Source organism: Carassius auratus, unplaced genomic scaffold (genome assembly GCF_003368295.1).
Source record: "Carassius auratus strain Wakin unplaced genomic scaffold, ASM336829v1 scaf_tig00214575, whole genome shotgun sequence".
Classification (NCBI taxonomy): Eukaryota; Metazoa; Chordata; class Actinopteri; order Cypriniformes; family Cyprinidae; genus Carassius; species Carassius auratus.
In genome coordinates this window covers 1,358,513-1,370,960 of record NW_020527719.1, presented here as the reverse complement: position 1 = coordinate 1,370,960, position 12,448 = coordinate 1,358,513, and the positions used below count along the sequence as shown (strand labels likewise).

Here is a 12,448-nt window from a genome sequence, read left to right as displayed (position 1 = left end):
TTATGACACAATAATAGAAATATCACTTCTCAAACTAACAAAACCTCATCCATGTCAAGGTGTAAGTTGAATCGTGGTCATTTTTAAAACATTTTAATTGAAAATATACAGATAAATGAGAAAAAAAAAGTTTTGCAGATGCACAGTACTATTTCAGAAATGTAATTTGTTGCATATTATTCACATTTTTACTAAACGACTATATATTTAATATTAACATTTCCTGTATTCTGTGGCAATCCTATAATTGTATTGTTACTGCAACTGACACAATTTAGTCCATAAAAATATTTTGGTTTTAATTATTTTTAGATCAATAATTTACTATGCAAAATTACTAAAATTACTAAAATGGATTTTAAAACTAGATAGCTTTGCATTTGAAATAAAACTGATTTTACCTGCCAAATTTTAGTTTGATATGCTTTCATTTTCAGCATATGAGAAAATCCTGGTCTAATCATTTAATCTCAGGCAGCTAGTATATATGATGGGTCCTTTCTGGATATGCGAACCAAAAAAAAGAGGTTCATTTTGAGATGTGTTGCATCCTGGGTTTATCTGAACAGGAGAAAGAGATTAAAATGGAGACAGTTGGATTTCTGCACCTTACATTGTGTGTGTTTGTGATTTTGGCAGAATGCCTGCAGTGTGTGTCAGAACCGAGTACCAGGATTGCCAGGGCAGAAAGGGGAAAAGGGTTCTTTTGGAGTTCCAGGTATCCCAGGAATGGATGGAGAAAAGGTAAAAATGGCTGCAAACACATTTTAATCTCCTTACTAATTGAAATTCTGTTCCTCCACCTGAGATTTTCCAGCACTGATTGCTGTCATCCTTTCTGGCTGATGCAGTGAATTATTTGTTTAGAATACACCAGACATTTCTGCAGTCCAGTTATCTGAAATGCATGAGGATATAACAATGTTTTTAAGATTTGCTATACAAGGGCTTTAAAAAACATTTAAAGAGTTTGCGTATCATTGTATTCAATAACCACAGAATCTGCAAATGAATCAGCACTTACAAGCAATGATGTTTGACAGAAAAAGCTAATTTTACGAACTTTTCTGGGTCACAATTACGAGTACTTCAAATGTTTTACTTGCAATACTGTATGACCTTGTCTTCTCGTTCTTTAAAATCAGTTCCAGTTTGTTGATCTTTTAAACACATGAGGACATTAACTGTGGCCGAAGTGTTCAGATACTTTCCTGAGCCGCTGTATGTTCTTATGTCTGTCCTGTGGACGTGGCTCCTTACGTTCTGTGTTGGCCTTGACAGGGGGATCAGGGACTTCGAGGCCCAGCTGGTAATCCCGGAAAAGAGGGTCCGAAGGTAAACCATCCTAAATCAGAGATTAGAGAAGAGAATCGTGTGATTGGCCAGACACATGAGCCCCTGATATATCCACAGTCTTCCCTTTAGCTGTAATTCTGGAAGTACATTTCCTCTGTTACAAGGCATAGCAGAGCAAATGTATTACAAATGGTGCAACAATTATAGCAAAAAAAAAATGGTTTGCATACTTTACATTAGAGTGCATGAATGAGAGAATTCAGAGATGAGCATTAATAATGTGTTAGAGCATCATAAGAGAGAAACTAAATCAAGAGAGTGTTCTTTCTGTCTCAATGGTTGTCCATCTGTCTCATATAGGGAGTGAAGGGTGAGAGAGGCTTTCCTGGTCCATTGGGGGATAAGGGTGACGAGGTGAGTTATCAAAATTATATGACAAAGCTAAACTAATCCTGTTACAGTTAGTGGGCTTGTCTTATGTGTCATAGCTGACTACTATACTGCTGCTCCAGACACTTTATCTACCAAACCGTGCATCTGAAATGAAGTGATTTCATTTGTTTGAGTAGATTGCCGTTTCAGTAGGTATTTAAATAAACATCTTTTGTTTTGGACCCATTCACATTTGAAACAATGCTGACATTGAATAGAATAGTATATTGTCCAATGGACTACGGGATTCTCATTTAAATTTCAGGGATAGAGAATGAATTATTAATCATAGCCACAATTGTTTTAATCTGTTTCCAGGGGTCCCCAGGTGTGCCAGGATTGCCTGGATCCACAGGCCGTATGGGTCCACAGGTAAGAAACTTCTTATCTTCATGATTTTATGGTTTTTAAATGGCGACTAGTTTAGTTCCTAGGAAATATTTTTTTTTCTTTTTCTTCTTTTGTTTTGTAAAATGATCCTTATTAATATACCTCTGCATTTAGGGACTGATTGGCAGACCAGGACCTGTTGGACCCCCAGGACCAAAGGGAGAACGGGTTAGTATAATCAAGTGATAATTTCTGCTTTAAGATTTTAAAATAATTTTAAGGCCCTTAAAAAAAGATAATGCTAGGTAAAACCCAGGCATAGTGTAAGTAAGAGATAATCAATGGTTTGCCATGCATTAAAAGATTTTAAATGCACGACGTGGAGGCAAAGAACCCGAAGCGGAAGAACTGAAGGACGGCCTTCACAGACACAAGCCGTTGATTATCTCACTTATTCCATGGTCATTTGCCAAGTTATAAACAAGTTAAAACTAGTAAGGCACATCTTTTTCTCTCTTTCGCTTTTCCCGGCAGTATAGTTCTTTGACCCATCTGCATCTGTATGAGTCACACACACACTGCCTGATAAATGGTTGAAATGATACTCTCACAAAATGTTAGCAGGAGAAAGTAAATATGCCGCTCAGTGTGTTTCGACGAGCTGGTGGTGTGTCCTGCAGTGTGCAGATATACACTAGAAAGGGAATAGAGGCATTTTTAATCTGTTTTCAGCAGTTGATCGGCTCCACTGAGAGCCAACCCAATAGAGCCAAGGGGCATTGAATCTATCCTCAAAACTTCCAAATGCTCTATCTGAAACCTGTTATTGTTCACAACATTTGCTAACACTGCAGTGTGGCGTTGGCCCTGACTCTCAATGCAATCTTATACTTTGTTTGGAGAGGCAGTTTGTGTTATGCATGTAAAGAAAAGAAATGTCTTTTTGTTCCAGGGCAGCGACGGAGTGGAAGGCAGACCCGGCCCTCCTGGACCTCCTGTAAGTTTTGAATTAAAGTGTGCATTTTCTACACCACTAGGAATAGCAAACATAATTGAAAATATAATGAATGCTTTCCTACAGGTTTCCATAACACTTTCCGCTATCTTTCAGTGGTCACTAAACAGATAGCTCTGCTCCAGTAGAGCATCACATTGGAGTTTTGCAAAACACTAAGCAATTTTTGTGCCACAGTACTTATCCATTTTGGGAAAATCAGTCTACATGTGGTTTATTAGTTATAGTTGTCTCATAGTTATCTCTGCATATTAAATGGAATGGGGAAAAATTATTTTATATAGAAAAAAAATTGGATAATGATAATTAAAGCACAAGTGAGATGCGTATTTGAAAAAAAAAAAAGTATGTATGTGTGTATATATATATATTTATCTGTATATTTATATATATATCTGTTGTGTGACTGATAGTTAATGCTCTTTAGTATGTAAAATACTTTTTAGTATAAATCTAAAAAGGTTCCTCTTCAGGTGTTGGTAAATGTGGAATTACTATGTTTTTTTTTGTTTTGCTTTTTTTAATATATATATTATAGTATTCATAGTAACTTTTTGATTTCAGAATAACATTTATATTCTTGGTAATGTTTCAAGATGAACATTTTATTGACTGAACCAACTTGTCCCTACTTAATTTTGTGAAAAAATAAATAATAATTTAAAAATGTAAATAACCGTTTGATTCAACAGGCTTTATTTTAAAGAAAAGCATTAAGTATTTTTCTTTTGAGATATATATATATATATATATATATATATATATATATATATATATATATATATATATATATATATATATAGAATATATAATATTATAAACCACATCAGTGGCCCCAGAAATGCAATTAAAACAACAATTTTAGACTCAAATTTAGTTTGTTTCCCTTATAATTGTATAGCCTGGTGAGTCATAAATAAGGAGAAAGATCTCATTGAAGGGTATTTGAAGGCAGGAACTGTGACATACAATATTTGGAAACTAGAATATCATATTGCTTTGGGCAGGTTATTTTGACTTTAGCCAATCAGCAGCCACCTAGCAACATCCTAAAATCTGATTTTTTTTGTAGGGTGTCCCATATGCAGAGGGAAATGGAATGAGCAGTCTCTATAAGCTTCAGGTAAAACTTCCACTTTAATACTAAAACACACAATATTTTAGATTGTAACTATATTGGTCATATTGTTTATAACTTTTTAAACTGTCCTTATTATTATTTACAGAATGGAGCGGCTAATACAGGTCAGCCTGGACCACCAGGGCCCCCGGTATGTCATATTTTTTTATTATATCCCACATAAAATTAATAGTTCTTTGAACGTAACCCACCACAGGGAATTGGTTGTTGCACTTTTAATGAAGTTTAAATGTCAATACACAAAGAAGCTACATTGATTTGGGAATCTGTATTCGGTTTTACACAGCATGAATTGAAGGACGGCTCATGGCCACACAGACACAAATCTGAAACTCAGACAATGACAGCAGCCCAAAGGGAGAAGGGCAAAACAAACCTGTCACACATAGTCAACAAAGTAGCTGCTTGTAAAGAAGGGGTAATTGAAATGCAGGGCTTTAATAGGAAAAAAAGAGAAATGTATATAAAAGAGCTTTTCTGGCCTAGCGGAATCATCCGATTAGCTTATCAACACGGTGACATGCACACTTATCTAGTCTGTATGTAATGCGTCCTTCCTTTCCATGAAAAACAAGAGTATATTCCCTCCTGGGCCATCTTTACCAGACCGCCAAGAACTCTTGAAATGCTAAAGCCTTATCAGCAGGTCTGAAAGAGGACACTCTCCTATCTCCCTCCTCACTGCAATAGACTCAAGGAGCTGCGTACAAGTCCCCCAGGGTGCTTTGTTTCAGTTTATCCTCAGCTGAACCTGTTCTAAGTGGGACATGACACTTCCTGTTGACGTGCCGCAGCTGGAGGAGACCGCACTTAGACTTTGATTAAACTTCATTTGAACAGTCAATGCGCTTGTGATTGGGAGAACGTTTGATGTGACTGGATTGTGTTAGCCTGCAGAGTCATGATATATTAGCTCACTTTTGTGCTAAAGGGTAAATTAGCTTTCAAATGTAATATTCAGTCTTGAAATAGGATAAATTAGAGGCACTCTTGACTTCTTGACTGTCATTTCAAAAAGTGGTTCAATTTACCTCAATTCACTTTGGTGTTTAGATTTTATGTCCAATGCAGCTCTGTTTAGGTTGTTTTCCCAAGCCTAGCATGCTTTGTCACTGTGTGTGGTCTACAAACTCAGTGTATGTATTAAACTTTATTGACTCTTGTCATTTACATACTATTTGCACGAATCAGCTGGCAGGGCAAAACAGGCAGCGGTCTAGAATTAGGCGTTTATGATCTTCTGCGGAGGTGGTGTTTAGCCACAATATTATGTAGAAAGTGGCATTTCACAGCCTGTCGTTTTCGGATTCAATAAAAGCTGTTTTTAGACTAGTTTAATAGTTTTGAGTTCTGAAACTTACAATGTTTTTATTTATATCAAAAGATCAAGAGAATTTTTATATCCGTTCATGACCCCTTTTAAAATGCTACATAGGCATAAACAGTCAGTCATGCACAGCCCACATGATGCCTTTAATTGTTAAATACATAGAGCTATGCACCATTCAGAATTAATTTAAGGATTCTTAAAAATCTTATTTAATTACTGTTTTTAAATAATTAAGGAAATGGGAATTCAGAATTTTAATTCAAGTTATAATTTAAATTTAACTTTTTAACCTCAGTTAATGAAGCCTTTGCATTACATGCCTAATTGTAGACTCATTTAAAAGAAGATATGTGACAGTGGAGTTGCTAGACTTTAAGTTTAATTACGCTTCCTTTTAGTTCTAGTTCCTTGAATTCAAATTAAAATATATACTATACATTCAATTTATATATTAATTTAGAATCAGAAAGTGCTTTGTTGCCAAGTGTTCTTACAAACACAAGGAATATCAATAAATTCTACTTCCGATCATACAAATTCAACTTCCTGGGGTTCGTTGCCGGATCAATTCAAAATTCACACTAATGAAATGCAAAATATCTGATTCTTAAATTCTGAATTGTGCTCTACCCGGTAAGATGGATGGCTCACTAGGCTGTGGAACAGAATTCTCTCAGCATAATTCCCTCGTGGCTCTTTTTTTATGACAGACACCTGATTGTGTCACTGTTTGACAGCAAATCTAGGCAGACGTCATCCAGCTAATTACAACGATTTGATTAATTGATAGCACACAAAGCCATAAGGTCAGTTTCACAGGATAATTCTGTGCTTTTCTTTTCCAGGGGCCCAAAGGAGATGAAGGAAGGATGGTGAGTGTTGCTTCACTTTGATTTGTATTTAATGGTCCTCTGCCCTTCTATGCCTCTGGATTGCGAGAAACCAGTCTAGGCAGCACCGGCTTTCTGGCTAGTCTCCATTAATCACAGCTCCTGGCTCAAATGTAGCCCGAGAGCAGCCGAGCATGACAGTTTAGTCACACAGCATTCTCAACAACAAAAGGAGTGATCAGGAACGGCGCCTAAATCAAATTGTCGCTGCATATTTCTCTGCCTGCGGGAGATGTTGTGAACGCGGTACATGCGCAGCCCCCAAACAAAAGCACATGCACGACAGCGACAGAGCCCTACGATAGCAACAATGCAGCTCCGGCAGCCAAAAAGCTGGCACTTCCTGTTCTCACGGGTGCAATTTTGATATTTTTTGCAGTTTCTTTTTTTTGCAAAACCATTTTTCAGCAGCATGGTAATTTGACATTTGAATAAATGGTCCCAGCAGTCTCCAGCACCGTGCTAGAATTGCCCCCATCTGTCTCCAGTCGATCCTCTTTCTGGTCCCATGTAGGTCTGCGCTCTGTTATACATGGCAGTCTACACGTGCGACAATTACTTTTGCAATCTGCCTCGGTGGCGAGGCCCGTTAATGTGGCGCCTGCTGCTGTCCGTCAATAGCGACTGAGCCGTGAGACGAACGTGATATACGATGCTTGTACGCAGATTTTTCAGCACTCCGTGGACGGGTTCGGTGTGGGGAAGCGGCCAATCACTTGGGGTGAATTACGAGCTGCTCTGTTTGCAGCAGAGTACATGTGATTTATTAACACGGCAGGCTAAATGAAAATGGAAGGAGTAAAGTAAATGCTTTGTCAGGATGGTAATGCGACAGAATTAGAGTTAACTCGACGCACTTGTCAGGGCGAAGATAAATATGTGGGTTTTAATTGAAATAATCAGTGACATGCCTTGAAAAATGTTGTCGGGTGTTTGTGGAGTTGCTAAAATACATTACACAACCAGTTTGCTAGCTAGCTACACTGTTGTGATCTGCTTCATCAGTTGCTTTGACCTGGAAATACATTTTGAGTTTCCACTGAAGGAAACCGGAAAGTTACAGCTTTCTAAAAAATGTATTTTGTCCATTTGATTTTTATTATATATAAATATATGTAATACCATTGATACCATAAGAAAAGCTGCATTCAAGCCCTTTTCCAAAGCGTGATAAAAGTTATGGCTATCTGAGGTTGAATGGAATGGGATTTTGAGAAAAATGGGGTTAAAGTGAGATGGGTTTCACTTTCACTTATACTTATAGGTCGATGTCTGTATGGAGTGCTATGCATCATTACACATACAGACAAATGTTACACTGAAAAGGACAGTTTTCTGTTGTTTATCATGATGGGCATAGTCTCTGAAATTTTGATCACCCCTTATATGTTTGGATAGCACGAATAGTGTAGGCCTACCTTGTAGTTAGAAAAGTGAGCACACCTTTGCATATAACATACTGTCATCGGACTACTCCTCTTTAGTAACATCATCATCTGATTCTTCATCTCTGGATGTGAAATAGTCCATTATAATATCTTATAGGGCACTGATATCACCACGATTGAGTAGACGGAGATGAGCAAGATCGTCTAAAACGTGAGCAGCTTCGGACTGCGTTGTTTTCTTGTGCTCCGCCATCTCACCATATTCAAAAATAAATAAATAAAGCTTTGCATGCAATAGTTTAAACATGACTGGTGAAAAATGTGCATTGATACATGGTTTATTTAGTTTTTTGTGGTGTTAAGAGAAAGCACCCTCCGCAGCGTGTTCTTAACATGAGAGAAAGACAAAGCCTTTTTTGCTTGCTGCAATATATCGTTATTTTTCTGCACTAAACAAGTGAATTTTGCCAAGATATTTTCAGAGATGATATTGTCACGGGAGGAGCACAAGACAGACACAGTGGGCGTGGCGTCAGGCCTCGGAGAGGCTTTTATTAACAGAAATCATAAAACAAAGGGAATAAAAGTGGCCAAAGGGGGAAAGTGTCCAAAATAACAGGGAATCTGGTGTCCTCGTTGTGCTGCGGGGTTCGTGTGGGTCAGGCAGTGTTCATGGAGGAAGGGTCCAGGTAAGGGGCGGAGTCCAGCGGCCGCACGCGCTCCCCTCCTTGGTCCGGGGCGCGAGGGGCGGCGGCTTCCTCTAGCGGCCGCATCTCTCTCGTCGGCCGCGGCGCTGGTAGGGGATGGACGGCCCGGCATCCTGGCCCGTCGGCCGTGTAAACGGGTGCGGTTCTCCTCCGGATCGCGGGTCCGGCTGCTCACGTCTTGGTGGCGCGGGAGTCCCTCAACGCTCCCTTCCTGGACCCACGAGGACACCAGTGTGCATGCACGGGGAAGAGACCGGTCTCCTGAGGAGAGGCGCGTTGGGCTTTTAAACAGCGGCGGTAATGAGGCTCCACTTCCTTCAGGTGTGCCCCATCACACGCCGCCAGCCCTGACTCGTCCAGCGCCCCTCCTCTCACACACCCACTCCAGTCGGGAGCCTGGTGAAGGGCGGCGATTTAGGACGGGGTGCCGGTGATAATCAGGGAGGAGGCAGCTGACTCGTCACATTCCCCCTCCCAAGCGACATCCCCGTCATCAGGGCGCCGCCCACACGGGAGTGCTACCATCCTCAACCAGGCTCCAAACGGTCGGAGTGGGCGGGGATTCCTCTCCGGGCGGTCCTCCCTCTCGCAGCGCACCGGAACAGAGACAGAGAAACCGGGTTTTAGCGGCAGCCTCAACCAACCACAGGGTAAAATGACAATAACAGAAGTCACTTACCCTTTTTGTGGCTGGGAGGCTGTCCCCAGTTTTCCTCCGTCCCAGTCCGGGTTCTCATGAACGTTTGCAAGCGGGAGGGAGTGACGTCACCAGATGTTTCCCAACTGCGCTGTCTAGGCTCCGCCTTGCCCGCATTCTCCACCAGTGTCACGGGAGGAGCACAAGACAGACACAGTGGGCGTGGCGTCAGGCCTCGGAGAGGCTTTTATTAACAGAAATCATAAAACAAAGGGAATAAAAGTGGCCAAAGGGGGAAAGTGTCCAAAATAACAGGGAATCTGGTGTCCTCGTTGTGCTGCGGGGTTCGTGTGGGTCAGGCAGTGTTCATGGAGGAAGGGTCCAGGTAAGGGGCGGAGTCCAGCGGCCGCACGCGCTCCCCTCCTTGGTCCGGGGCGCGAGGGGCGGCGGCTTCCTCTAGCGGCCGCATCTCTCTCGTCGGCCGCGGCGCTGGTAGGGGATGGACGGCCCGGCATCCTGGCCCGTCGGCCGTGTAAACGGGTGCGGTTCTCCTCCGGATCGCGGGTCCGGCTGCTCACGTCTTGGTGGCGCGGGAGTCCCTCAACGCTCCCTTCCTGGACCCACGAGGACACCAGTGTGCATGCACGGGGAAGAGACCGGTCTCCTGAGGAGAGGCGCGTTGGGCTTTTAAACAGCGGCGGTAATGAGGCTCCACTTCCTTCAGGTGTGCCCCATCACACGCCGCCAGCCCTGACTCGTCCAGCGCCCCTCCTCTCACACACCCACTCCAGTCGGGAGCCTGGTGAAGGGCGGCGATTTAGGACGGGGTGCCGGTGATAATCAGGGAGGAGGCAGCTGACTCGTCACAATATATAAGATGTTATAGAATAATAATTGAATGGAACCCTAATTTTGAATTTTTTTTACATACGGCCTATTTTTTTTTTATTTCCTGAAAATGTCCAAGCACAACATCCAACGGGTTTTCCCAGATCTCACACACACACACACACACACACACACACACACACACGCACACATACACACATCTATATATGTGTATATGTTTGTGTATGTGTGTTTATATATATTTATTATTTATTTCCATTTTGTTCTAAATTGTAATGCTTTTAAACATAACAAAATTTGTGATATTGAAAATGACACTCTGGTGAACCATTTTCAGTCGCCATTTTTTAATTTCTCTTTAAACAATTTGACACCATATAGTGACCTCCAATCCAAAATTCTTCAATTTTCATCAGAGAATAAAAGGGTATTAGTTTTCTGAAAAAAATGTATTGAAGTTAGTTGCGTTGTCACTTTTACTTTGTCACTTCCCAACTCTGACACACACACACACACACACACAGACTTTCATGCATGAAGGTGTCCGTGCTGAGCTGGAATATGTTTCCTTTATTCCAGGGTGAGCCGGGGCTGATGGGATTACCAGGTCTAGAGGGGCTGCCAGGTGCTAAGGTAAGCGCATTTGAATGAATCGTGTCACTGGACGCTCTCTCACCCTGTCTGAGTGTCCCAGATTACACACAGCTTTCAACAGCTCAACCAGCCATTCCGCTCTGTGCCTTCACGATTTGACATGACATTGCAGTTTTGTTGTGTATGAGTGTGTGTGTGTGTTTGACAGACACAGAGATGGAGGGTGGTGCACAGCCATTCATAATTGATTCAAGCATTGTTAGTATTCTAATTTCACCGCAGTGCTTAGTCAAAGCACTCGAGAATTCAAGAGAAAGACCATGAATACCAGAATACTAGAGAGGGTAGAAATAATAGGCTTCATTAAATCGAGCCCACAGAATGCTCCAGACCCCCCCGACTGCACGTATCAAAGCGCTGGTGCATGGAGACCCTCTTCCGTCTGTCTGCCAGAGCAGCTTCCTCCTTTGAGCGGCTTCAAACTCGCCCACTCTTCCCAGAAAGGACTTGTCAAGATGTAGTCTTAGCATTTTGCGTGCTCGCCGACTCCACAACAGCCACAAGGCTGCCTGATCTCAAGCTGTTTATTTGCATGCTGTGCCCCAAAACTTAAAAGCAGCTCATTAATTCCTGAAGCCAGCAGAGCGCATATGGAGTTAAGAGAGCAGCTCACACACACACACACCCAGAGAAACTGAAAGAATGATTTTGGAGGACTTGTCAAGCACAGTTGGTTTCGAGATCAGAAAGAAACGCAATCATTGTGTTTTTCTGACATGTTCTCAGGTGGTTTTTGGAGTAGATTCGTCATCTTACATGTGTGTGTTTGTGTGTTGCAAGGGTGATCCTGGCCTATCTGGTCCACCTGGTGTTCCTGGTCCTACTGTAAGTTATTCGGTTGTTTTATTTTCCTGCTTTCAAATCACTGTAATAAAAATTATTTATGAAATAAGCTACAAGAAATAAGATAGTTAATAAGTAAATGGCACAATACACAGCCTGCAACCCCTTAGGAATTTACTATAGTCAGTTTTCTATTTTGTTTGCGCTATTTTGTTCATGTTCATGAAGTGCCATCCTTCTCATAGAATAAAGATTTTCAGTTGGGTGTGTGTCAATTATGGTTTGATTGATTTCAAACACGTTTTTATGAATAAGTGAAAATATGATTGAAAATTAACCGAATACATTAAGATAACTTGCATAGCAAGGTTGTAAATGTTTGATTGTAAAATTGAAGTCTAACCAATCGACCAATGTTGAATATTGCTCTAGCTTGTTTCCCTTATTTTTATATTTAGTTTTATATTATTCAATAAATATAATTAAATACTAATAATTTAATAAAGCTACTAATAATATAAATTTCAAAATAAATGTCCAATTTCCATTATAGTTTTGTAATGCCAAAATTTACTTTTAGCATTTAAAGTATTTTAAGTTTTTTTTTTATTTTTATTTTTTATTTATTATTTACATTTTTTTTGTAATTTATTTTCTAGTGTTTTGTGTTTTCCAGTGTTTCCAGTATTTGTAGCATTTATTTTTATTTAGAATCAAATACAATCATTCATTCATGATTACTTGTATTGGTGCAACCCTATATTATAAGCTAGAAGATATACTTCTGTCTCTGACATGTACAATACTGGACTGTAAAATAACTGATATAATCTTTTTAGTTGTGTTGGAAAAGCATATTTAATGCCACAGTTCCTATGGGATTTTCTTACATTTAAGCTGTGACGGTTTAGTGGTCTGTCACAAGATAAAGGTTTCATATCATGTATGGATTTTTAGATAAAAGTAGTGGATGTTTTAGCCATGTTCTCAGCCTAC

At 40.4% G+C, this 12,448-nt stretch overlaps 1 protein-coding gene across 3 annotated transcripts in view; it reads left to right on the top strand.

Moving 5' to 3' along the window:
* The window catches only part of LOC113092377 (collagen alpha-1(XIX) chain-like), a 128,885-nt gene that overhangs the window by 98,091 nt on the left and 18,346 nt on the right, over positions 1-12,448 (top strand). For all 3 annotated transcript variants that reach the window (XM_026257966.1, XM_026257963.1, XM_026257965.1), the window contains 11 exons: positions 640-744; positions 1,282-1,335; positions 1,657-1,710; positions 2,047-2,100; positions 2,233-2,286; positions 3,011-3,055; positions 4,146-4,196; positions 4,300-4,344; positions 6,390-6,416; positions 10,595-10,648; positions 11,450-11,494. In XM_026257966.1, the coding sequence (XP_026113751.1) occupies positions 640-744; positions 1,282-1,335; positions 1,657-1,710; positions 2,047-2,100; positions 2,233-2,286; positions 3,011-3,055; positions 4,146-4,196; positions 4,300-4,344; positions 6,390-6,416; positions 10,595-10,648; positions 11,450-11,494 (588 nt within the window). The remainder of the gene's footprint in view (positions 1-639; positions 745-1,281; positions 1,336-1,656; positions 1,711-2,046; positions 2,101-2,232; positions 2,287-3,010; positions 3,056-4,145; positions 4,197-4,299; positions 4,345-6,389; positions 6,417-10,594; positions 10,649-11,449; positions 11,495-12,448) is intronic.